At 53.4% G+C, this 24,907-nt stretch overlaps 7 protein-coding genes across 7 annotated transcripts; 4 read left to right on the top strand and 3 right to left on the bottom strand.

Annotated features, from left to right (window-relative positions):
- Positions 1-3,969: 3,969 nt before the first annotated feature.
- Positions 3,970-4,425, bottom strand: CCOS01_07843 (uncharacterized protein; the record flags this gene model as incomplete). Its single annotated transcript, XM_060456006.1, has 2 exons — positions 3,970-4,287; positions 4,378-4,425. 2 exons carry the CDS (start codon positions 4,423-4,425, stop codon positions 3,970-3,972), a joined length of 366 nt encoding a protein of 121 aa, XP_060313898.1.
- Positions 4,426-5,732: 1,307 nt separating this feature from the next.
- CCOS01_07844 (uncharacterized protein) lies at positions 5,733-6,510 on the bottom strand (the record flags this gene model as incomplete). Its single annotated transcript, XM_060456007.1, has 2 exons — positions 5,733-6,355; positions 6,402-6,510. 2 exons carry the CDS (start codon positions 6,508-6,510, stop codon positions 5,733-5,735), a joined length of 732 nt encoding a protein of 243 aa, XP_060313899.1.
- A 2,260-nt stretch (positions 6,511-8,770) lies between these two features.
- CCOS01_07845 (uncharacterized protein) lies at positions 8,771-9,761 on the bottom strand (the record flags this gene model as incomplete). Its single annotated transcript, XM_060456008.1, has 3 exons — positions 8,771-9,128; positions 9,289-9,439; positions 9,539-9,761. The coding sequence occupies 3 exons, from the start codon at positions 9,759-9,761 to the stop codon at positions 8,771-8,773; spliced, it is 732 nt and encodes a 243-aa protein (XP_060313900.1).
- Positions 9,762-13,030: 3,269 nt separating this feature from the next.
- CCOS01_07846 (uncharacterized protein) lies at positions 13,031-13,360 on the top strand (the record flags this gene model as incomplete). The annotated part of the gene is made up of 1 exon (XM_060456009.1): positions 13,031-13,360. One exon carries the CDS (start codon positions 13,031-13,033, stop codon positions 13,358-13,360), a length of 330 nt encoding a protein of 109 aa, XP_060313901.1.
- A 730-nt stretch (positions 13,361-14,090) lies between these two features.
- Positions 14,091-15,761, top strand: CCOS01_07847 (uncharacterized protein; the record flags this gene model as incomplete). The annotated part of the gene is made up of 4 exons (XM_060456010.1): positions 14,091-14,169; positions 14,221-14,462; positions 14,515-15,285; positions 15,342-15,761. The coding sequence occupies 4 exons, from the start codon at positions 14,091-14,093 to the stop codon at positions 15,759-15,761; spliced, it is 1,512 nt and encodes a 503-aa protein (XP_060313902.1).
- A 2,050-nt stretch (positions 15,762-17,811) lies between these two features.
- On the top strand, positions 17,812-19,353 carry CCOS01_07848 (cellulase; the record flags this gene model as incomplete). Its single annotated transcript, XM_060456011.1, has 1 exon — positions 17,812-19,353. The coding sequence occupies one exon, from the start codon at positions 17,812-17,814 to the stop codon at positions 19,351-19,353; it is 1,542 nt and encodes a 513-aa protein (XP_060313903.1).
- Positions 19,354-20,622: 1,269 nt separating this feature from the next.
- Positions 20,623-23,287, top strand: CCOS01_07849 (uncharacterized protein; the record flags this gene model as incomplete). The annotated part of the gene is made up of 4 exons (XM_060456012.1): positions 20,623-20,709; positions 20,828-21,046; positions 21,120-21,838; positions 21,889-23,287. The coding sequence occupies 4 exons, from the start codon at positions 20,623-20,625 to the stop codon at positions 23,285-23,287; spliced, it is 2,424 nt and encodes an 807-aa protein (XP_060313904.1).
- Positions 23,288-24,907: the final 1,620 nt, after the last annotated feature.

Genomic DNA, 24,907 nt, shown 5'->3' on the forward strand with positions numbered 1-24,907 from the left:
CCCTCCCTGGGCAATCGCTCTGGTGGCTGTGTGGACGCGACAGACCCGATCACGGCTAGTCACCAATGGCCTGACATTTTCGAATGCGAAGAAGGATATTCAGGAGAGTTATGCAGTCTCTGTGATGGTCAAACAGCAAGTAGGAAATCAATCTCTTGACATTCATCGCTGATATCCGCCTTCGACAGTCGACCAAACCCTCAGCGACTGGAGCAACAAGCTCATAAACTGATCCAAAATAGCCTGTCAACCTCTAAGGCGGTATTGTCTACCTCGACTGAGAAGACACCGCATTGTGGTGTTTCGGAGAGAGGAGTCATTCCGCATGCTGCACCCTCAACCTGCGGACCTGCTGCGTCGCTCCAACATCCGTCTCACATCACCACCTACCTCGCCCAAGCTCGCCACAAACTTCAAAAGAGCCCCAAGCAACACCCTTTTGTCTCGGCAGCTTATTGTTGGGTGCAAAACATATACAAAAGGCGATAGACACTCCTCGACGGGAGACTTTGTATGGCAAAGCAAGTATTTAGTAAAGATCTTACAAAGTAGATGGGTTTAAGGTAAGATTTTGAGTGTAGGCAATTTGAATATTGGGACATCATAGCCTCGGTCTGTCTGCACAAGATGTGAGAGGAAAGCAGTTGAGTTTGGATCGGCCGGGCAGAAAGGTGGCATTAAGTTGACATCGAGACAGGGCTTGCGACATGGATTCCTCCCAATATGAGATATCAAGGGGAGGGCGTGATAGCCACGCGGGCCAACATTCTTTGTCGCCCGGGTGGTGTTCCCCAACGAAAACTCCACAAGAACGAAGCAATGATGAGATCTTGAGGCCCTAAATCATGGGATCACATTTATCACCTCTCCACCCATGTCTAGTTTACAGTGGAAGGCAAGGCAAAAGTCATAGGTGGAATCATAGAAAAGCCATTTAGGAAGTTTTTATAGAATTCTCTGTTAGAAACCCTAAAGTAAACCGACTTCTACCTGTAAAAGCTCAGATCAGCTCAAATTAGGCTCGATTCCATGTGCTGAAATCATAACCCGAACAGATGAAACGGACACTTGGTGATGAACGAGGGGGAAGGCTCTTAAGGTAGCTAACCACTTTCCAGGACAGAGGAATTGCAATACCGTTGATGATATCGAATACTCCAATCAAAGATTCTGACGATGGTAACAGGAACAACTATAGAAATCTGATATCTCATCACCTACTTAAGGGGGCCGATGATCACCCCCGCGAATGAGCTGCTTTGCTCAACTGTTACACAAATAACACCAAGGCCCTTTGAGAATGACACATTGTATTAACCAGTCCCTTGAACTGGAAGTGGTGACTGAAGTGAGAGGGGGGGGGGGGGGAGATATGCCATGAAGAGTAACATACAGCTCGTTCACTAACACGAGGCTATAAAGTTGATATCAGGACATGTGTGATATAGTTCCGGCTCTACAGCTGAAGCAAGCGTAGATTGACGTGTAAACCGGAGCAAAGCTAGTCAATACAGCCACCCTTGACCCAGCTCGTGAACTGATACCTGTACTTTAACGCCATACGCACTCACCTGATTTACACCAAGATGCTCCTAGATACTGCCAATATCCTCCCCAGAATCAAGGAATCACTTGCTCGGTACGTCTTTCTACGACCTCGAAGCATCAAACTTTCCCGTCAATGACCCATTTCCGAGCCGAGCAGTCCCTCGCATCCTCTCACAAACCTGGCAGCGTGTCCCATTAAACCCTCATCCCCGATCTGGGGAACCATCAGAGACGACATCAAAGCTGTACACGAGGCCCTTCTCCAAAGACTCACACGCCAGACGCGACGTGCTCTCTATCCTCATGCATGCATGTAAACCGACTACACAGTAGCCATTACCATCGAGCATCGGCCGACGCGCCAAGTTACCAATAACGCAAACACCACCGCATCTTCTTCGGGGGTGAGGGAAGCCATCAAATTACGAAGATCCTCATCGACGTCATCCACGTCCAGACCAAAAGAGATTCGAGGCAATAGACTCTCTCCGGACAATTTCCCACCCGAAAAAAGGGCTGAACTAGGACGGAAAGTCGACGAAGAAAGGACCGAATGCTCGGTCCGCCATATCCCCATTCTCTCCTTCGAAAAGAAAAATACAGCTCCTCGAGAAAGAAGCCCCCAGCTCGATAGTCTGTAAGCCGGCTCTTCTCTAGCCCACTCCATCTTCCGTTGGCGCTGCTGCAAATCAGAGAAATATCATAAGATGAATGGCCCAAGAACATCATCATCACCAACCGAGGCAGCAACACTTGCGAATGCCAATCATTGGAGGGAGAAAAAAGCCACGAGGCCACCCGCGTGAACCCCGCACATCGACAAGCCCATGATCAACACTTGGAGATCTTTCCCCCCAACGCACCGCACCGTCTGCCTCGGTTTCAACCAAGACTGAACATCGGACCCCCTTCTCCTACCTGGGCAATCAACAGAGGGAGCGAAAGACTCGGTTCGCAAACTACACCTCATTCATCCCATGAGAATGCGACATCTGTGGACGCTGTAAGCTTGGCTGGCAACTCCAACCCTCACCGTACGGCCGAGGGTTTTAATGCGACAGTGTCCTCGGGACCTCGTGAACATGATTCACAAGACCTAAACCCGCCTCAGGCGCGCACCCTCCTCCAGAGATCTCCCAACCTCGGCGATGCACAACTGAGACAATGAGACTGAGACATTCGACCGACGCACCACCGTTGCGGGTGCCAATACCGAAAGGACACCGCGGGTTCGCAGCCAGACCGACCGACTCGAATGAGTCGAATCGATACAACGGCCGGTCAACAAGTCAGGCAAATTTCTGGTCCCCCCTCCGAGATGTCTGAGAGGGTGTATAGCAAATATCGAAGCCCGCTACACACCCCCTTAGTCAAGATCAGAAATTAGACAGAACTCTCACCCCGCCTTGCCCCGCGAGAAGCGCTAGAAGTAAAAGATAGTGAGACATGCCATCGAAGAAAAAAAGCCTTACGTGGACAGACAACAGAGTAATGCCGACGTGGTATCGGAATCGCTCGGAAAGTGTAAAGACCTTCTCCCTCCACTTGTTGGTTCGATAGACCAGACAGAACCAGAAAAAAACAAAATCAAGCCTCGAATGACCAAACCGAAAAAGGGCCATCAAACTGTTGATCATTGCCCTACGAGCACGAAATACCGCCGGGTGGAAGCTCTCTGACAGAAGGCGCGATGCGACGCTACCTTGACGCCAGCCAGCAGCTCTAGGCCAAAGTTAGCAATGTCTCAGTTCTAGTCAAACAGCTAGACCTCTTCGACGGTCCTTCTAGAGGTTTCATCCAGTGTGGATATTCCGTCGTTGGAACCGGTGCGTCGTTTTTTGTCGTTAGGAACAGATACGGATTTGGGAGTTCCAACAAAAAAAAACGACGACCGAAAAAGAAAGAAATGCCCGTAGTACGAGTACACTAGAAACGGGGAAGAACGCGTGAACCCCATCGTCGGATCATCGGACCCCAAATCTGTTGTTTGTTCTTATCCCTCTCCCTTCCGCCCACCACGGCGGAGCAGTTATGTCGATCACAAAGACGGATAATCCCACTGAACGGTACCCCAACGTCGTATGCAGACCTCCTCTGGGACAAAATCCTCGTCGCTGAGGCCCCCGGGGCTTCGCTTTTCCCAAATTGCTGGTAGATTTGCAGCGAGGGTCATGTCAATAGTCGCGACGCTAGCCCGCTCATCATTAGCCTCATCTGTGCCGTCCCAGACGCACAGTCCACAAGCGGATTGATTTCGCGAAATGAATTGTCAGACGGCGTGTGAGTGGGATAAATTCTCCCAACATCGACAGTTGGAGGAATCCGGGGTGGCATATTACCGTAGGGCAAACAGCTCATGGGGCGTTTGTGGTCGTCCGTTACCTTTCACTTTGCTGCCCTCCCTTTCTTCCTCTAGGCTTTCTAGCGAACGCCATCCGCGGCCTGGGCCTCCTGTATAGATTTCTTGGCCTGCATGTTGTTGATTCCAACCGCATGTACATGAAAAAGCAGGTGCGTCGCGTTGATAAGCTGTGCCGCGTACCAAGACCAGAGACCGGTCAGCTTCTCCTCTTCCAGACCCCTCTGCAGAATCGGGGAAATCATTCGTGAAATGAGCTCCCGCGGGTTCCCGCAAGCCTCATCGCTCCTCTCCGCATCGCGGCCCTTGATAGTTCGTCTCCCATAGTCATACCATGTCCTCTTGTAGAAAGTCGACCGGCGCTTCCCCAGGCCGCAAGGCTCCCGGTGTGAGAATTGAGAAGAGACCCGTTGCGCCTTTCCTTACCAGGACTCGGCCCTCTGGAGGATTCAATCGGACCAGCCAATTACCATGTCCGTCGGTCTTCTTAAGGCGTGAGCACCGCCCTGGCGGGCCATGGACCATGAGAAAGAAGGCTGGGCGATTTACAAGAGGGGACCTTCTTGTCTGATCCTCCGAAAGAGGTTCCACTCCCAAGGCACAACTTCGGGGGGCCAGGCTTCGTGAAACAATAGAGAACAACCATGACGGCATGCGGAGACCGATAGATCGTTGCATAGTCAGTGCAAAAAAGGGCCCCCAACCCGGCCTCGTGGAAGGGGGGATGAATAGTGATGCGATTCCCACGACCTCCTCAGTAAGCATCTGCGAGTGCATGGCGTGTACCCGCGATGCCAAGATGCATCTTACACACCCTTCACGTTACTTTGACCAACCACACCTACGGCCCGCGGCCTCAATGCGACTTGTGCCTGCATCTGAGGTGCATACACATCCTGGAAATTTGAAGGATTCCATGAAGTTCGTAGTCGTGGGTGCGAGGTTTTCAAGGAGGACCAAATGAAGGCTAAATGGCAAAATCGTGTGGTGGGCCGTGCCTTGGCATCTAATCCGTAAGAAGACTCTTCTGAAGGGGGTCGGTCAAGATCAGCTGCACGAAGGGCTTTGGGTTTCTTTGTCCCAGGTAGAAGCTGCTTCGACGTCCCGAACCAGAAGCGTGGAGGTGGCAGCCCATATCTGTCGATTCAGCGTTTCATGTGAGCTCCTGAATAGACGTCGAATTTTGCAGTGAAGTTTGGCTCTTATCGTCGTCATCGTACCACTAATGCTGCCTCTTTGACCAGAGGTTCATATATTTGAGGGAGGATAGCCATGTGCTCGGCTCTAATCCACAAGGTTTATTCTGCCTATTCGCCTGCTCTGTGGATTCAAGTCGAGCCCGCCATGGGCTGAGAACCAAAAAGAGCATCGCGTCAAGCAAAGCCCTGCTTAATGAAATCGTTTCGCGGGGGCAAGCTTCCCGGCTTCCTTTTCAATCTGGTATTTTGACAGGCAAACAGCTCAACAATTAGGGCGATCCATTGGCTAGAATTACCATATCATGGGTACGAGCTCGGCCCTGGCCAGCCTGACACATTGTTGCTTTGTTTCTTTTGGAAGGCAGTGGAACCGTTGGTCCGTTGGTTTTCGAGATTTTGAGGAGGGGGGCAAAGACCCAAAAGTTCTTTGGGGCGCCAGGGGTAAGAACAAAAATCTAGTGGAGAAGTGGATGGGATGAACGTGGTGGAAAAGTACCTAGTCCTGGTCTTTGTAAAGTCTGCCCAGGATGCGATCATGTTCCCGGGGCGCGACGTGGATAAGGTGCCTTGGAAAAGTGGACGAGCCTTTTTTCTTTTGTCCGAATCAATCGTAAATGCCTCCGCTCTCAATACTTTGACAGTTGATAAGGTTTACACTGCTCCGAGCCCCCGAGCGGCATTTGCTTCAAGGGCACGTTGATATATTGCGGCCCAAAGAGGGGCCGTCTGCTGTTGCTTTCTTGTGCGCCAGTGTAGACTGGTACGGATATAGATACTTCCATCCGCATGTTGTGACTTACCCCCATCGGATGTGAGCAATGGGCTGCATGCCGAGGAAAACTCGGTCGAGGTCGAATCACGTTCTCGAGGGTGCCCGAATAGCACCCTGCCGTTGTTGCAAAATGGACATTCTCCCGGCGCGGCGAAGCCTTTCCGCTCCCACACATGCCCCGCGCCTGGGCCGACAAGAATTGTCTCTTGAAGTCTCGCAAGGCGACCAGTCGTTTTCTCTTCTTCGATGCCATCTTGCGGCTGACGAGAGAGGATGGCATGACGGGTTCCAGTCTCGATGGAACGTCTCGCTTCCTATGCCACGCTGCACTGTACACTACGTGCTCACAGGCACGCCATGTGGGTGGCATCCGGACCCGGGTAGCGGAAGCCGTTCCCCTTGTGTGCTTCGTTGCCTTTTCTGAGAACTCAAGATCGGAGAGGACAGGCTCTACGGCTTGCTGGGTGGACGGTGGACCTATGCGAGTGAGCCGGTGGGCCTGCCGTGACGAACGCGTGCTTACGAGCGTCGCTCTTGATATCAGGATGTGTCGTCACGCATTGATGAGGGGAACAGAGATCTCGGCTTGGGTTCATTGGCGGGGCGCCCTCTCGAGAAAGGTGTGAGCCCATCCATAGCCTCTACTCTGTCCTCCGTACCACACTATGGTAAGGTAAGCACCTCGTACTGTTAGTACCACGTTAGTGTAGACAAACGACTACCCGCGACTGACAGCCGTTGACGGAATTCTTCAAGGTGCGCCCTAGAAGCTTGATGAGAGGCCGACGCGTCCTTGGCCGGCTACCACTCGGCCACCAGGCATGCGGAGTGCGGCGTAGCTTCGACGCTTCGCTGCCCCTGGATTACCATTTCGGGAGGCTGGCCAAATGGGGCTAGTTTCCCGTTCCGCCCGCCTTTAGCGACCTCCCGAAAATTGCTGGTCGCCCGGTGCCGGACCCGCTCGGTCGGCGCTGTCTACGCCTCCCACGGATCTGAGTGGTTTTTCCCTTCAAGACTCTTTCAGGCTTCGATAGGCGCCTCTTGTTCCGTGTATTTTACCCGGGGGACTCCATGGTCTATTCGTGCGTGTCTTCTTACTGTAACCCGAGTCTCATTGCAAGGGGAACGACCTAAAACCCCGAGGGGCCTTGGCGGTTCGGGATGGACCACGGCGACGTATACCATCAACGGTAGGTATTACGGCCGGCTCTAGTGTCATCATCGCGTTCATTCAGGGTCCGCAGTGTCTGATGATTGATGCCTGCAGCCAATGGATCTGACTCGATCAGTGTTTCTATCGCAACAGGAGACATGCTTCTCATTTTTGGATCGATCATGGTGGACGCCGTCTGCCAGCCAGCCCGCCCCCGAGCTACCTTGGCGATCTGGTCCGACTCCGGGCCTCTCACCGAGGATCTTGTTAGAGCCTGCCCGGCCATGCTGTGACTAGAGCCGGGCGTTGGGCGTTGGGTGTCGTGGCGTAATCCACCATTGATTCGGTAGACCATACCTCGTAGGTCCAAGGGAAGTTGTCGGTCATCCGTTGCCGTTCCATTATCTGGTACCGACGTCACAGGTGAGCCGTGTATGTCTTCCTCTACTGCGATAACAGGATAGGAATTCTCATGCTGAAGTCGGTGCAACCAGCGAAACAATGCTGGTCATTGGCTTGCTCGCTTCAGAAAATTCTTCTTGTTGTCGGCAAGGGCTAGGCTCGTAGACCACGGTAGCTGTTACATTGAGCATGCATACAGCGGGGCTCTCGCGATGACAATGATTCGGCTTCAGGACCCGACGATGTGGTCAAGCCTCTTCCCCGAGTGGTCCGGATCCTCAACCTTTCCGGAAAGTGTCGATTCCCTAATTGAGATGGTGGTCCCTCTGGTATGCCGTACTCAAGAAGTTGTCGCAATTTCCTAAGGGGCTCTTTGTCTGAGACCGAAATAAAGCTGGTCGCTGGCGGGAGCAGAATTGAGTATTGCTGCTCAGCGCACCAATCCGATCCGGGCAACGGGTTTGTCGATGCGCAAGATATTCCAAACAACCTAGAGGTTGGCTGACGCCATGTCGTTTGCCATAACGATATGACGGAAATGACGAAAATTCGGCTTTGTCATTTGAATGTAAGCTAAGGTTGCGTTCGTTGTCTGGACCCAAAATCGCGGCCGAGCGACATATTTGCGGCACTTCCGCATTTCCGTATGTTCGAGAAGCTCTTCCGAAGGCTGTCACAACAAAACAGTGCCAACGCCAACGCCAAGCTAGGACCCCTACCCGTAGCTTCTGGTATTGGAAGGTCTTGTATTCAGCAGATGTGACAGGACAGCCTGCGCGCTATCGACTCTGAGGCACACTGTTGGGATTCTGAACGGTCAATCAAGATGGTGACTGCAATTCCTTGTCTAAGTGGTTTTCGACCCTGCAGCTGTGACGACTCAGATCGCGCCTCAACCTGGTTGCGAAGTTGACAATCCAGACGATTTGACAGCCCATAAGTTCAACTCGAGCCAATAGGATGGATGCCTTGAATCTCAGATATCTGACGGGTACAGTCGATCAAACCGCCTTCCACTTTGTGCAGATATTCCGGCGATGCGGCTTGCCGTACCGAACTACTGTGTACAATGCTGTTTCGAGACTACCAACTTTCATCCTCAGCCTGACACCCGGGTCATGGATGTAGGGCAGATAGAAATGACATGAGCCGTATACGCCGAACCAGTGACCGATGGGATTGATTTCGAAACCCTTCCTCTCCTTATCCGAACATCGATGTCATCGCTGGACTTGCGGAAATCCCTATTCGATAGTGCATTGAGGTTCATACTGAGTTAAACTTTGTCGGATGTCACCAGTCCGCGGCTACAGAGCCACTATAGTGCGCTGGTTCATCTAGTGCGCCGTCTGGTAGAGACTAATATCCGTAGATGAAGACACCTTCGTGACGCCCAGACACGCCAGGCTAGCTGAGCAGGGGTCTGCGATGGTGGTGGTGGTGATTGTGATTTGTGGTGGTGGAGGCGTGTTGCGGGGTGGTGTGCCAGGGGTAAAAGGTGTGGGTGGGACTGCTGCTGGGTGGTCGTCTTTGGCTGACCGAAATGGACATGTCTGTGCAAGAACAGGGGACCACCAACTCGAGGGGGTGGCATCAAGGGTCGCGGAGCTGCGGGAAGTCTCTCCTACCGCGCTGCGCAGTGTCGGCTGCACCCCTATGTCAGGCACATCATTCCGCGCTGCGAAAGACGTACGTCTGCGTAGCTCATGCAGAAGTCAGGATGGTTCAGAACCTGCAGTGACGGGCATTGAGCTGTAGGGCGCGCCGAGACACGAGTTGAAATTTGCTTTTTGCTCAACGGGTCCTAGGCTCGGAGGAAGCACTTAGGGCTTCTCAACCCGTCAATGAAGCACACAATCCAGCGACTTCAAGGCCATCCTTTCGCATCGGTCGATTGGAATGATTTCCAGGTTGTTGGGCCTCGTGATTGGCCGAGCCAAGCGAAGAGAAGCACAACCCCACCAGCTTTGCTCCAGCGCTGTGCTCCACGGTGACTGCCAATCGATCTGCAAAGCAGGGGCTCGTATGGGCAACGCAATGAGACACATTGGCCATTCATATCTTTCCGATCGCTTCGTGGGCGCTGAGAGGCTCAGGGACGGCACGCCCATATGAAGACTCGGCGGCGTATGCGCGCTGACGATTGATTCGGGTCACAAAATCGTTGACGACCATAACGATCATGGCCACCTTAACCTGGAGCTGTAGCGCTTCGTGATCCAGGTGGAGTGGGAGCTGAATGCCAAGCCTTGCCTTCCAGGCTGCTAGGAAGCAAACTTCGTCTTTGTGCGCGCACTTGGTCAATCTGCTCCGTAGATGGTCATCCATTCACGCTTCCAAAGTGATGGAACACCGGGATCTTGCCCCAGAGATCTCTTTTTGGCTGACAGGGCTCCGAACGCCATGGCAATTGACATGCCTTAGCATGGTTTCTTGAGATTGAAGGCGCCTGGCAAAATGAACGGTGGAGCCCCCTTTTCTGAGTGTGCTTGTTGGTCTTGGCCCTTAAAACATCGCAACCAACAACAACAAGGTCTTCGGAAGACTCGTTGCGGGCAATGGGCATGGCTGCTAGCATTTCTTCCCCGCGCGGAATCGCAAGACCGTCATTACACTCTTCGGATAGTTGGAGCTGGTTGGAAACTAAGACGGGTGTCCACAGAGGTACGTTGCTAGCGATCGTTGTCTTTCTTTTATGGTGGTCATTCGTCCTATGCTGCGTGCTAGCTGCTGAGTACAGAAGCCACCACGTTAGTCGCAGTTGGCACAATTGCGGCTTCGCTCTTGGGCATGCTTGAAGGTTGGAACAAGACTTCTGCGAGACAGTACGTGAAACCCCCCTTGCTTGTCTCCTCTGTGTCTCTCTCGATTTGGCACTTCTGCTTCTCTCACCGTTGAGAGAAGATCTAGACATGAGGTTCCTGCGGACAAGCAAGGGGAGCCGATGGTTTGCCTCCCTTTCAGCTGGACAAGCGACGCAACAGGCAAGGCATTGCTCAGCCCTAAAATCGGCTGGCTGCTTTTGCCCTCCCTCTGCTATGTAAGTACGTACGAGCCGTGGGTATCCGTACTCCGTACAGAGAATTCATAGAAGCGTTACAGCTTTGTAAGTCCAGGGGTGCCATGTCGGGCCTTTGACGTGGCCAAGGACTATATTGACAGACATTAAGAGGCGTTTTCTGCGAAGTGGTAGTAAAGTGCAACGTCCGGATTTGAATGTGGGCCAACGTGGCAAAGAGTCGTCAACACGTTGCGTTTATTCTTGGTCGCGGAATAGACCGATTCGACGAGGTACACAAACAGAAGAAGCGCACCTGGCGTCACTTCTGGTTCCTTTTGCTTTGGTAACTTGTCTGTGCACAGCGAGAGGCACGCACGTTCTCGGCACTTTGCCAGCAGCACCAGAAGGCTGGGATTTCAAAAAGCCGCTATTCAGCTGACTCGCGGGCACTAGCCACGCAGCTTTTAGCTATGGCTCAGCCGCCTTCGAAACGCTCGCTCGAGTACCAAACAATGGGAAATGGCTAAAGTGGTTTGTTCGGCTTGCTTCGATCCATCTCGTTGCTGGAGTATCGCAAAAGAGAATCGTAAAGTCAGGAAGCAAAGCTAAAGCGGTGAGAGATGCCGGGCAAAGCTGAAGCCGAGCCATGATTGTCACCGGGCTCTTCGTGATGGCAAGGGCTAAGGTGAGACATGCAGGCGCATTGCAACGAGGGAAACGTCAGTGAGAGACATTCGACTGGCAATGTCTCGCTCGCTGCCGTGCCGAGGGAGCGGTCGGTGATGGAGGTGAGGGATCTGAGTCAACTGACGGTCGGTGGTGCATCCGATACGCGCCACACCATGTGTACAGCGTAGACAGCGTCGATAGCTGGGCGTGTTATAAGCCCCAAGGCATGAACGGTTGGTAGAGGCTGAGGTGAGGTGGCATCGGCAGAGCACGGCACTGTTGGAGTTTGCTAGTGAAAGCCCTCGATTGGGTTGGCGGGAGGCCTTGAAAAGCCATGCGCGGCATGCTTTGTTTGAGTTTTCTGGGGATCGATTTGCCGAATGTTGTTCGACCAGACCAGACCAGACCAGAAATAAGATCTCCGTAAAGACGAAAGACTGCGGTATCCGTAGAACGAGAGGGTTGAATCGAGGTCAACTTTCAGATCGGGGTCGTTAGGTGGTCCAAGATTGGGTCACGCGGTTGGGGTTGAGTAGAGGCGGCGGCCGGCGCGCAGCGGCCACGGCGGCAAGAGAGCACATCACAGGGACCTAGCTGGATAGCTCGAATGATAGGCTCGACGCGTGAAGAGCATGAAAAACGGAAGCAGGGGAGTGCGAGGGGCTCGCAGTGATCTTTCCCAATTCAGCCGTCGAACTTTACCTTATGTCATGTCTGACACGGGACATGGGTGACGGGCAACTGCAGAGAAGATGTGACTCCTTCCATGCCTTCCTCACCAGCTTACCTTGGTTGCGTTATTATCAACACGGAAAGTCTTCGTACTCAACCTGGAAGGTACGGAGTATCCATCCTCAACCTGCCTTGGGCAACGCCACCGCCCACTATATGCCAACTTGGCAGGAACAGGATGGACAATTGTGGAAGGAGAGCTGAGCAGTCCAAGAAACGAAGAGTCATGGAAAGAGAGAGAGACAGAGAGAAAAGCCACCATGACAAGATGTTGGAAGGCAAATTGGACGGCATGGTGCCCATCAAACCAGGGGCAATTCGTGCTGTGCCCCCTTCGCGTGATGAAAGGCATTGATGAATGAGGGACTGCAGAAGCACATTTCAAGCCAACCGAGATATTGCATCTGGGTGATACTCCGTAAAGGTGCCCAGGAATGTTTTCAGCACACTTGTCGACACGGGTTGTGCGCATTGTGAGTGGTGAAATATTTAGCGGGACGCCGTGGACTGTGGACAGGTGCTGAACAACACCGGGAGAAAGATCCACTGAATACCCTCGTTGAGGCCTGTCTGCGGCCTTGACTGGTCTCTCTGCTGGTGGGGTTACTCGATGGGCATCCAGGATTTGGTCCGCCACGGAAGATGCAGCACCTTAACTGGAGCGAGGTGAGCAGCCACGCAGTACGGAGTACCTGAGCAGTCTGGAGGTGGAATTCCCGGCCACACGACAGCAGCCCGGCCAGGTCGAGAGTCCCCCGGCCGCCGATGTGGGTCTGTTAACAATGCCCCATCTTTTCTTCCCACGTTCACGCCCCCCTTTCGCAAGAGTGATTACGAAGTACACCCCTCCCCCCTCTTTCAGGCTTTCCTCCTCCTCCTCTTCCTCCATCTCCTGCGTCCGTCCCTCTGCTTATTGCACCAAGCGCTCCTCCTCTTCCAATTCCCCTCTCCTTTTGGTGCATCTTTTTTTCTTTTTTTTTTTTTCCCCTTCCCAGTCCCTGGTCGGCGGCCATCAAATCCACACCCTACCCCACCAGACTTCACCCTCCCTCCTAGCGTCCCTCGAATCCAACAACACAATGGAAGGCCATGAAAACCCTCCTCTCCTCTTGCTGTGCCTGTGCCTCTCTTCCATCCTGGGCCTGGTCCATCAATCCCTCAATTCCATTCTCACGCTAACCTCCACACCCCTGCCATGAAGACTGTCGCCTCCCCAATAGGGCATGCAGACGACGATGCATCGCCTCACGCGAAGCTCGCTGAGTTCCGTCCCACCGTCGCCGCCAGAGAGGGTCGTCGGGATTTTTCCTACAAGGACGCCCATCATCGTCACCTAGTCTATGTCCCTAATTGGCCCCTGTCCACGCCCAACTATACTGTACGAAGTAGCCTGCCCATGTCAGTCCCAGAGTTGGCCGACCCATCACACGCAAAATACCCGTTCCCGAGTCCTGCCTGGTCCGTGGAGTCGTGGTACCCCAGCATCTCTGGCCTGGACCCCGGGACCAGCGCCGCGACTGGTTGAACCTGATGGTACGGAGTACACTACGAAGTACACACCAGAGCGGCCGAGTGAAGGAGAGAGACAGACAGCCAGACACCACACACCCGCACGCCTCTGCAGAAAGTTGAGCGGACACTACCCAGTAGCCCACGCATCGATGTACATAATGATGTCCCACCCTCCTTCTTTTCACTCGAGGGTCCTCTTGATCGGTTCTGGGCTCCTTCGTCGTTGCTTCTGCTCACGTCTCTCCTTGATACCCCGAGTTGCTGTTGCTACGCTACCATCAACCGGCATCGCCCTGACCTGTCCTCCAATTACGGACCATGACGGTAGCGATATAGCCAGAGACGTCTCTGTCCCATGCTGCAAAATCTCGCCGACAACTTAGACGCCGCTCGCCCTACCTAGTTCGCCGGAACATATACGAATATCTGGGAATACGGTTCAAGTAAAGACAAGACTTGAACTTCAGCGGGACTGAGGACGTTACTTGGGGAAATTGTTCAAACTACACGCCATTTAGAGGGCATCCGACACCGAAAACAGCCGTCAGGACTACGATCATCACTGCTACGATATATCACTACGCTTGAGCACCATTGCTATACTGCGATACTCGTCCACGCATTGTCCAAAGTAGTATTGGCTACTGGAACAGGATCATCATCAAGCGGCTGCCCGACTCGACAACGAACGGAACTTTGAACGGCCGTACATATTTCAGTCGCCCGTCAGCTATAATTCGACCATGGCCAACGAATCTCTCGCAAGGGGAGGCTGTCCCATCCCATTCTACTCTGCGAGCTTGTTTCCAATCGACGAAGGGTGTAAGTTTGATGAGCTACGGCATGACCGGTCAAGTTGTTGACCTTTCACAGTTATCGAAGGCCGGCTATGCCAAAACTTGACCGCGACCTTACAGTGTTGCTTGCCCTGCCCGCTTACGGACTGGGTCTACCCGGATTACTTCAACACTCTGACAACGGCAGCCAACTGGGTCTGCGTCGCTAGCGCAGCATGCTGTCTCTTCCTCCTGATATCATGGGCTTTTCTGCCTGTTGATAAAACCTACAGACACTACCTCAGCATTTGCTTGACAATAGCTGTGTTCATCATGAACGTAAGTAGCCCGCCCTTCGAATAGGGACGAGGGAGACTGACCTCCCCTTCAGCTTGGCTTCGTCGTGCCACTTGCCGATCAACCGGAGCAATGCTACAACGACATCACACCGCACAGCATGAAGTCGAGCAAAGTCTGTGGTGCCTCTGGGGCCTTTCTCTTGCTCGGAGGCTGGGCCGGTGTCATGTGGGTCTTCTTGCGATCGTTGTCCCTGCATCTCCAGATTTGTTGGCAAGTTGTCGTGGGCCGCAACTTTATGATTTTTGCCCAAGCTACGGGCTGGGGCATCCCGCTTGTTGGCATCGTCGTTGCCCTCGTCTTCAGTGGCGTGTCGTTCCGATTCGGCGCTACTTGTCACATCAACCACAAGAACAGTCTTGCCGATTTCTGGATACCTCTGCTGGTATTCGCCGGTCTCACGGTCATCATCCAATTCGCCACTTTCGGATATTGTATCAAGGTCTATCTTGCTTCCCTAGCCGACAACAGTGCGTCGACAGAAGGGTCGAGCTTGCCCACATACAGCAATAGCATCCAGACCATGAGCCCCCGTCAAGCATACCGCCGAGTGCGACGTGTCATTTCTCTCCAATGGCGAGGTATTGCTATTGTTCTCATCATCATTGCCGACGTCATCTTCTTCTCTGTCGTCTTCGTGTTCCAGGACAACACGGTCCAGGCAGTACATGACGACGAGAGCATAGCCCAGGCTTGGATTCTCTGTCTTGTCAGCACCAAAGGTGACAGGACGAAGTGTTTGGACAAGGCTAAGAACATGGTTGTCAACGAGGCAACTATTACGGCGGTCCTCATCCTTCTGGCGGTAAGTGACGCTCCCCTATGCCCTGTACACTTTCTCAGGTGACTGACTTGATCCAGATGAATGGTATCTGGCTGCTCTTCCTACTGGGTCGCTGGGCCATGGTCCTTGGCTGGGTGGACCTTTTCACCTCCTGCCTAGGCAGAAACAAAAAGGAGTTCGTATCGGTGGATGCCAGATACGATGTCAAGAAAGACACACGTGCGTACGAGATGCTGTCCAGAGACTCGAGCGCTGTTGTAACACCAATCTCTCCAGTCAAATCCCCCATCGTAAGTCCCAACAGCGAACGACGAAGAACGCCGGATTACTTTGGGCAGACCGCTCGCTATCAGCCGCCGATGCGGTCGTTCTCGAGTCCTCGACCGCCGCAAACACCTCCCACCTGGGACGCGCGAGCGACTTACGCTCGGCCCGAATCACGATCCCGAGGGGACGGCTTCGATGACATGAACCCACTTGGGATGAACCGTATATAATGAGACGAAGCAGCTGGTCATGACGGAACGAGAAGAAGAGAACAAAAAAAATAAAAACGGAGAGAACAATGCGTCTGAAATCGGACGAAACCATATTTCAAGCGCCTGCTTTTAAGCGCGCGCGCAACAATACCCGACAACATAAAAAGAGCGGCACGATTCGGCCGAAGTTGGATCTTTGCCCGCGCTGATCCGCGCTGACGATGAACACTGATCAGTGTCGCAAGAAGAATTTGAGAAAGATGATGTAATGTGGAGGAACCACCGGCCTCGTCGGCCATGTCAATATGTCAGAAAAAATCAATGTAATATCAGCGTCGGCGTCTCGGTCTCGTTTATGCCGCGAAGGAATGCGAAGAGTACGTTGCCCCCACAATTTAAAGACCTGAAGGAAAGGATTGTGGGAAGGTCGGCGGCGGGAGCCTCTCTCTTATTGATGGATGGGGGCCATGGGCCTCGGCGCTTCAGTATCGGGGCGGGAGAGGGAACGGGATTGGCGGAACGAATCACGATTGACGGACATGTAGGAGCAGTTGAGAGTCCGAAAAATAGAAGAGTCACGCGACAATTTAATGCGAGATGGCCTTATCAAGTACCGGATTGTGCATGTCCTTAGTTCCCTGACGGCCCAATGGGTGGAAACATGAGGAAACTACCGAACAAGGATGGTGGTGGTGTTGGTGTTGCTGTGGGTGGGATTATGGGATAAGCCCGCCCGGAAGATGCGGAATGGTCGGGGTTTTCACGAGTGATTCGAGGAGCAGCAGCGGAGGGGGGCCAAACAAATCTCAGCAATCGCATTGGAGCGAGCCATTGATCAAGTGCCATGTCATCCAATTCCATTGCATCCCAATGCCTTCCGCTCCGGCTTCTTCGGAGGGACCCAGGTCTTGACTTCTGCTAGGCTTATGTGATGTAAGCGGGAAGTGCAGATTGACTGTTCGGGCAGTGTACGGACTTTTTCACTCATCTGCCCATTCTTTTGATTATAAGTAGGTTGGGCTTCCAAAAGGAAGAAACTCACGTACGAGTATAGTCCCTTTTTTCTTACACTTGTAACCAAAAAAAAAAAAGTTTCGTCATTTATACTGAGAGACTCTGACCGAAACGTGTGCATGACTTCTGACGACGAGGCATCAACGACGACGAACTGTTGATCCTAGCTTACACGACAAGGACACTCATCCACCAAGTTATCGTTTCAGATACTGAACCGACTGGGTTTCTGAATTCACTTGATCCAAGCCACCACGAACTACGAAACAGAAGAAAAACGTTTCAGTCAGCTTCAGAACTGTCGACCATCAACGACTGAGGACGGTACTGAGGTTTTGGCCTGGAAGTTGGGTGGAATCGAGTAACATACCGAAAGCGAAAACAACGGACGGCAGCGGAACCTGGCCGAGAAGGGGGAAAAAAAGAAGGGAAGGGAAATCAGACAGAGAGTAAGAAACCTATCAATACCGCCAAGACGGAAACGGCCTGACGTCTACAAGGGCTGTGCGCGTATTCGGTGTGAGCGTTTCACCGGACGACATCAAAACGAGACGAAAAGGGAACATCTCGAAGGAACGAAAAGCGCAGTCCGAACATTGAAGCGTTGCGTTCCCGAGCACGTAGTCGAAACGTTCTTATACCCTGCTCAGGCTAAAGTCTCTCAAGGAGATCAAAAAGTAAGGAACACCTCATTACAGGGAGAAAGCAAAAGCAAAAGCAGAACACAGACAGGTTCAAGGTGTGTGAGGTCATCTTGCCCGTTTGTTAGGTTATCGGCATCGTCGGGACAAGCTCTGCAGTCTGCAACCCCCGTCCGTCGTCCGTCGGATTTGAGGCTTTGTCCTTGCAGCAGGGCTGGCGCTGGAAAGGGACTAGTTTGCCCCGGCTTGACACCACCACCTCCCGCACAAGCCCACCGCTTCCCGATCCCGCCAAGGGGAGCCTCTCAGCGGACTCACCTCAGCTCTCAAGGTGGTGACACCGGACTCCACTGATTGGACGGGCACAAGTCCCACAACCCAACCTTATCGCTTATCTTATCGGAATATTAGTGATGCCGTTCTCCGAGATCTTCAAGCTGAACCCCGGCACGCCAGCCAGGGTTTGGCGCTGGAGCGCGGGACGTCCCCAACCTGGGACGCCGATTGATGACATCGAGCAACCGAGCACTCCGCCAGCTAGAGGTGGTGTCTACCTCCCGAGCATAGACAATTCTGCGACAACAGAAGATCATGGAGCCTCCACCGGCCTCTTCTTCCGCAAGATCTCAACCTCACCTCAGCCTTCTGCACCAACAGCAACAACACATTCGAGATTAAGAAAGAGAACCTGCCACCTTGGCTTCGTCAGATTCTCGTCCTTTAGAATGTTTCTCATACTGTCCCTCGTCTTCCTCGGCGGCTACGTCCACTACTTGTGGAAAGCAGAGGCCGCTCTCGGTGTCCCCTGGGTGCCTGACCCAGAGGCCCAGCTATTCCAGCAGCGGCCCCTACTACCTCCGGCCCAGGAGACCAGCATCGACACGTACTCGCTGCCGCTGCACACAAAGGGCCGGGACATTGTTGACGAGGAGGGACGTCGCTTCAAGCTCCTGTCCGTCAATTGGTACGGCGCCAGCGACGAGCTCAACATCCCCGGCGGTCTCGACGTCCAGCACCGCGATGTCATTGCGCAGACCATTCGCGGCCTGGGCTTCAACAGCGTCCGCCTGCCCTACAGCGACGAGATGGTCATCACCGACCCCCCGATCCCGGCCGAGCTGGTCGCCGCCAACCCGGACCTGATTGGTCTCAAGGCCCTCGACATATTCGAGGCTTGCGTGACGGCGCTGACGGACGCGGGCATCGCCGTCATCGTCAACAACCACATCACGCACTCGACCTGGTGCTGCGGCGCCGACCCCTGCGACGCCCACTGGGCCAACGACCACCTCGGCCCGCTGTGCCGCATCAAGCAGACCGAAGAAGACTGGATCCAGCACTGGGAGAAGATTATGCTCCGCCTTGTCGACAACCCGGGCGTCATCGGCGTCGACCTGCGGAACGAGGTGCGCGGCGTGTGGGGCACAATGACCTGGGACAAGTGGGCCACGGCGGCCGAGAAGGCCGGCAACAGGCTGCTGGAGATGAACAAGGACTGGCTCGTCATCGTCGGCGGCACCGAGTCCGGCAACGACCTCACCGGCGTCGCGAAGCGGCCCGTTGTGCTCGACGTGCCCGACCGCGTCGTCTACTCGGCCCACGTGTACGCCTGGTCCGGCTGGGGCAGCCTCGAGGGCCGGTACTCGAAGCGGGCGTACGCCTCCTTTGTGAAGGCCATGCGGCACAACTGGGCCTACCTCGTCGAGGGCGACGTCGCGCCCGTGTGGGTGGGCGAGTTTGGTGCGCCGCACCAGCCCAGCATCGGCGACGCCAATTACTGGAACAACCTGCTGCGTTACCTCAAGGTCATTGACGCCGATTTCGGGTACTGGGCCGTCAACCCGCGGAAGCCAAAGGATAACGTCAAGGAGACATATGCACTCGTCGAGGACGACTGGGTCACGCCCGTGCTGGATTACCGGATGAAGGACATGGTTGAGATTATGAGGGCGTAGTGCGCTCCGCAGTTTTGGCTGGATGGTGAACAGGTGTGCCTTCTAGAGTCGCGAATTGAGGAGCTCTTGGCGACGATGTGTATTTGATGACACGAGAGATGGAAAATGTTTCCCCTCCTTTTTTACCACTCCCCCTTAATGGCGTTTTATGGAATGGTTCTTACTATAGGCACTTTGGTTTTTTTTACTCTGGGAGTGCCAGCTTCGGATACCCGGCTTTGGTCAGGCACGAGCTAGACGGTCACTGACGATTATGTCATAAAAACTGGCGAACATAGCCATACGTTGGGATTAGGATGACAGTTTTGATATAAGCAATTGGATTCATGAATGGCTACGCAGTCAACGAATAAGGAGTCCCTTGGATGAATTCTCAGTCCCTTCCTCGTCCCGTCTGAGGCATCCGCCATAGGTGACGCGAAGCATTGCTACTAAGGTATGAACTGATCTATCTGCGCTGATTATGCTAGTCCACGTGGTATGACACGATGAAGAGGTCAGCGAATGGTCTCCAGTGGCTGTGGTGATGGAAAATTGGTCGGATGGCATGTCCGTGGCCTTGATGCTTAATCCGTCTTTTTGCCTGAAGGTACGACCACTACTCGTGACCAGAGACTTCTTTCAATACCGTCCTATAAGTCCTGTTGATAAAGGCTCACGGATGAGGTAGGTACTGCTGCCCTCGTATAAGGTATACACTGGAATGTTTTCTCCCCGCAAAACGTGCTCGCTGAAACAATCGACCCCTCCTCTCCAGACAAGCAATCCAGCAAGGTGATCCCAACACCCTCTGTGAAAGCTCCTGTTATCGATAAAGCAATGGAATGGAAAACGCAGGTGCCACCCGCCCGACTTTCCATCAGGTCCCGTCATCAGGCCATCACCTTATCGATAACCGCAAATTAAAGTGGAGCAACACCCCTCAGTGGGTGTGCCGCTGCGCGCGTGAGTTGGAGGTGGGAGGTCCCGGAGGGTGGTGGTGTGTGTGGGTTGACGACAAACGGCGGCCAGAGGGAAGCTGCGGATGAGCTGCGGCGGGGGGGGATGAGGAGAGGCCATTCTCCAGACCTCACCTTCCACCAACCCAACTTTCTTCGCGCAGCCATACACACACTTTCAAACCGTCGCAAAAGGCAGTGTGTTTCTTTTTCCGTCGGAAACAGGCAAAGCCTCGAGATTCTATACTTTGCCAAATCCACAACAAAGGGGAGGGCGGCTCGTATGTTGCGCGCGAGGCGAAAGGGAGAGAAAGACTCCAAGGTGCGGTAGATGGCGGGCCAACAGGGTCAGTATCATGATCGCGGCTTCCGCGAGGCTGTGTTGGGGAAGTGTCAGGTCCAGACCTGTGTCGATCGGGTACGTACGACGCAACTTTGCTTCCTCTGCAACTCTGCTTTTGTTTTCTTTGGGGCAACGCGAGAAGCCTCTGCAGCTATTCCTAGTATCGATTTGCATGCTGACTCTACTTTCTTAGTTTGGCGACGGAGCTACCGAAATAGTCCGGCAACGCGAGCGCGACCACGTCAACGGCATCGAGAATGACACCCTTGTGCAGGGCGTCCCGTCTGACCAGATTGTGACGGGTGTCGAGGATGAGGATGCGGGCAGCTCACAATCAATGTCCTTGGAGAGGAAGATACCGAAGACGCCGTACTTTAGGAACAACCTGACAGCTCTGTCGCAGAGATACAATGTTGGATCTCCCCTTCCCGCTTCGTCGGATGCCGTGAGGGACGACCACTTGGCTAACGGGACTCCTCTCCTAGCTCTACTTCGCTGCGTACGAAAACCGAATCTTCGTCTATCGCCCCAAGGGCGTCCCGAAACAGGCACTCCCTCGGGAGCCGAACCTCATTCTGGCCACGAAGCCTGACAAGATCGCGCGACATATTGGAGGCACGCTGAATTTGCGCTTCTCCCATCAGATCAACCACGTCGCCGTCGGGTTTCTCGGGAGAGAGGAAATCCTCGTTTCGGTCTACGACGATGGGTCGGTTTTCGCGTACTACGTCCGGAAGATTGCAAAGTATATCGAGCGTATAGCGTCCGCTTGTCGAGAACCCAATCCGGTGCCGACGTACTTCTTGCGCGAGAACGTGGGTATTTCGGCATGGGGCATCGCGATTCATCAAAAGTCGCGACTCATCGCCATTAGCTCCAACAAGCGGGAAGTCACCGTCTTCGCCTTTGGGCTCTCCCGCTTGCCCGAGGATATGGATTGTCATGCGAGACACTTGGATCACTGCGAAAGATCGGTTCTCAAGAGGAAACGAAATTGGAGGATTTGCATACCCCTGGGTGAAGGGGGTCACAACATCCCCAATCTCTCTCTCTGGGACGACCATCATGGGTACGCTGAGAAAGTTGTTGCGAACGATATCTACGGGACGACCTGGATCTTGGACATATGGAAGGCCGGAACGGCGCCGTTCAAGATATCGCACAGAGCTAACGTCCAAGGGCAATGGGCGTTCCGTAATCCAATGTAGGCCATTGTCGGACACTTGAATATCACCTCTGCTAATCCAATTTCAGGGGCTGGGGCGTCATTGTCCTTCCGTACGAGAGTTTCCTGCCCGCACGATCTGTGACAGACCTCCTGGGCATGGAAGAGTCGGACATCATGAACGCTAAAAACTCCCACGCTGGGCGATGGATTGAGACCCAACGGGGCCTCTCTCGCATTCGCGATCACCCTGCGGAGCCGATTGCTCAACGCATGCCGGAACCTGAAGCGTTCGGCCACCACCACGGAGCGGCATGGTTTCAGCATCAACAGCCAGCTTTCCTAGCTGCTATACTAAATAACCAGCAGTTTCTCGGACTTCCGGCGCCTCCACCGCCGCCGCCTCCTCCCCCTCCTCCGGCACCAGTCGACAATGATAATAATGTAGACGGCGGTGCTGTACCTCTCGCGAATGCTATTGTCCCTCCTGGAGCCCCAGCGACACAAAATGCGGTCCTGTTCACCCCGGATCACGAAGACGATGACGACGACGGGTGGAGCGAAGAGGGAGAAGAAATTCCGGTCGCAGCATGGGACGATATGTCTTCTTCTGCTTTTGATAGCGAAGATGATGACGTGGGTGGGCCCAACGGAGAGGATGCGAATGAGATCGTCTTCATCGAGGAGGCGCTTTCTGCAACGGAAGAGAATGTTGGGTCTGGCGAAGGCATGACGCAGATTGCGCCGCCTGAGATGCTTTCTAGCTTCTTCAAAAACACGCCGAACTACGACATGAGCGAATTCCAATCTTCCTGGCTAGACATGGTCTATACGCCTCACGATGGCAAAACGTACGTTGCCCCAACGACAGTCATTGGACGCCTCCAGTATCTTCGTCGACCTCTGGTAAAGAATCGAAACACAAAGGAGCAGGACAGGAGCGCCCTCGAAGAATTGGGCAACCGGTGCTGCATCTTGCGAACCTACGAAGAGGACATTGAGATGCGCAGTATCAACCCAGACGACGGTGCGGCGGTCTTCTGCAAGGACCCGATCAGCTGGATGTACCCCCCTCACCCCTTACTGCAGCATTCCGAGCGGCTCAATATGATTCTTCACATCCCGGAGCTGTCGCTCGTGGTGATCGGATCCGCCATGGGTCGTGCTATATTGCTGACCCCGACACGCTCGCGTTACCACATCCCGGGGAACGGGTATAAGCTGAAGCAAGGGTTCCGGATTGACCGTGTTCTGCCGACGCTCTCGGACGAAAAGGCAGGACGTCGGCCGCCTCGGGGACTCTATGGCATCGCTGCTGGTCCGATTCAGGAGGGCGGCGCGACGGGGTGTCTATTGCGTGCTGATGACGCAGCTATGCCGTCGCCTGCGTCGAGACGGTACAGGCTTATGCTCCATTATCGGGATCATAGTATTTTGAGTTACGAGATCAGTCGCGATGACAAGAATGAGCACGTTCTCATCTTTTGAGAGGCAGATTTCTTTGCAGAAGGGCAATGGTGAGGAGCCAAATCGAGGTATGAAGAGAGAGGTCGAGGGCAATGATTCATCAAATACGCTGGAGGCTATGGGGGAAGGGAGTTATGCATTTTCTTCATGGACATGATGATGGCGTTTTCTTGAGGCATTTCAAAGGTCTTTTTTTTCCTGATACCCGGCCTAGTGAACTCCCCCTCTCTCTTCGTGGTTGCTTGGTCGCGGAAGAGGGAGAGGTCTTAGCAAAAAGATAGCTAGGCCTTTTGAAGAATAGGATAGCCATTAACCTTGAAACGTGTGTAACGTTTGTAACGTGTGTAATATTTTCATACTTAGGGAAGACCGATCTTCTTCTTGAAAGTGGCTGCTATGGAGAGGGGACGAAAGGGGCCCTGGGGTGATGACCACACTGCTTGAATTTCGAAGGGGTATGGAGGTTATCTTGCAAGGTCTCTCTCTCTCGCGGATTCTCTTGTCAAATCCGATGTGGCGTCTTGCTTTAGTTATGGATTACTTGATATCTGGTCTTGATGGCAAGTGTTCCACCATGCAGCCTGGCACTGATGCTTGAGGTTAAGTTCCTCCGTGGATGATCCCACCCGTTTTGAAGAGAACTTGTTAGCCTTTTCTGTTGGCAGAGTGGATCCTATATCAATGGTTCAGCGTGAGGTTTCTCCTCCTGTTGACCATGTTTGTATGTGAAAATCAACCGGGTTGTGTGTGTCATGTCCTGTCTGGGAGTTTTCGCGCCCCCTTGTTTGTGGTATTTTGACCCTTTTTCTGGCTTGAAGTAGGCTATGGGAGAATGCGACCGGAAGCTGAGGTGTAAGGTGATGATGGCTGGTGTACTTCATAAGGAGAACATGAAATTTGTATTGTTTGGTGAAGCTCACAGAATGTGACGAGTATACAAATCTGCTTTGCCATCTCTAGTTTGCTGCGAAAGGGCGGCTCTCGGGGTTTAGATTTGAGGAGGAATCTGGTGTGCTTCTCTCCAGCGTTGAGATCTTCGTTGGAAACTATGAGTAGCGCGTTACGTGTGATGTAGCATTACGCGGTGACTTGAATACAATGACACGAGGAGGTACGTATTTGGAGAGCGACGTGGCGGTGGACTCAACTGATGGAAGAAGTATTCCTCTAGAATCCAGGAAGTCATAGCCGTCAAGGCCTGGGCCATATGTTACTCGCCGTGAGTACCTTTGACTCAACACACAGACAATGAACCTAACCCCTCAATCAATGTATGAAGCATCTTCTTCCCGAGGATGAGTAGAAGCAACATCATCCTTGATGTCATTCATCATCATCGAGGCGAACCGACGATATTCTGAGCAGGTCGTTTCGCGTACTAGTGGGCCAAGCTGTAGCCACAATAAGGTGTTGGGCGACATAACAAATCAAGTACACATTATGTGTCAGAGCCGGGAAGGAAAGTAGCCCCGTAGTCTGACGTCGCTCCTGACATTGATTGTATTCAGGTCTATATATGCGACGGTTGCATGGCAGTCAAGGCTGACTTTGATCCATTGGCTAACATACTATCTTGTAGATAGCAGCAGTATATTCCGGATGAGACCAAGATGCTCGCCGCAATCACTTTGGAAGACTCTG

The sequence above is a fragment of the Colletotrichum costaricense genome (assembly GCF_030867565.1).
Source record: "Colletotrichum costaricense strain IMI 309622 chromosome Unknown Scaffold_7.1, whole genome shotgun sequence".
NCBI classification, from domain to species: domain Eukaryota; kingdom Fungi; phylum Ascomycota; class Sordariomycetes; order Glomerellales; family Glomerellaceae; genus Colletotrichum; species Colletotrichum costaricense.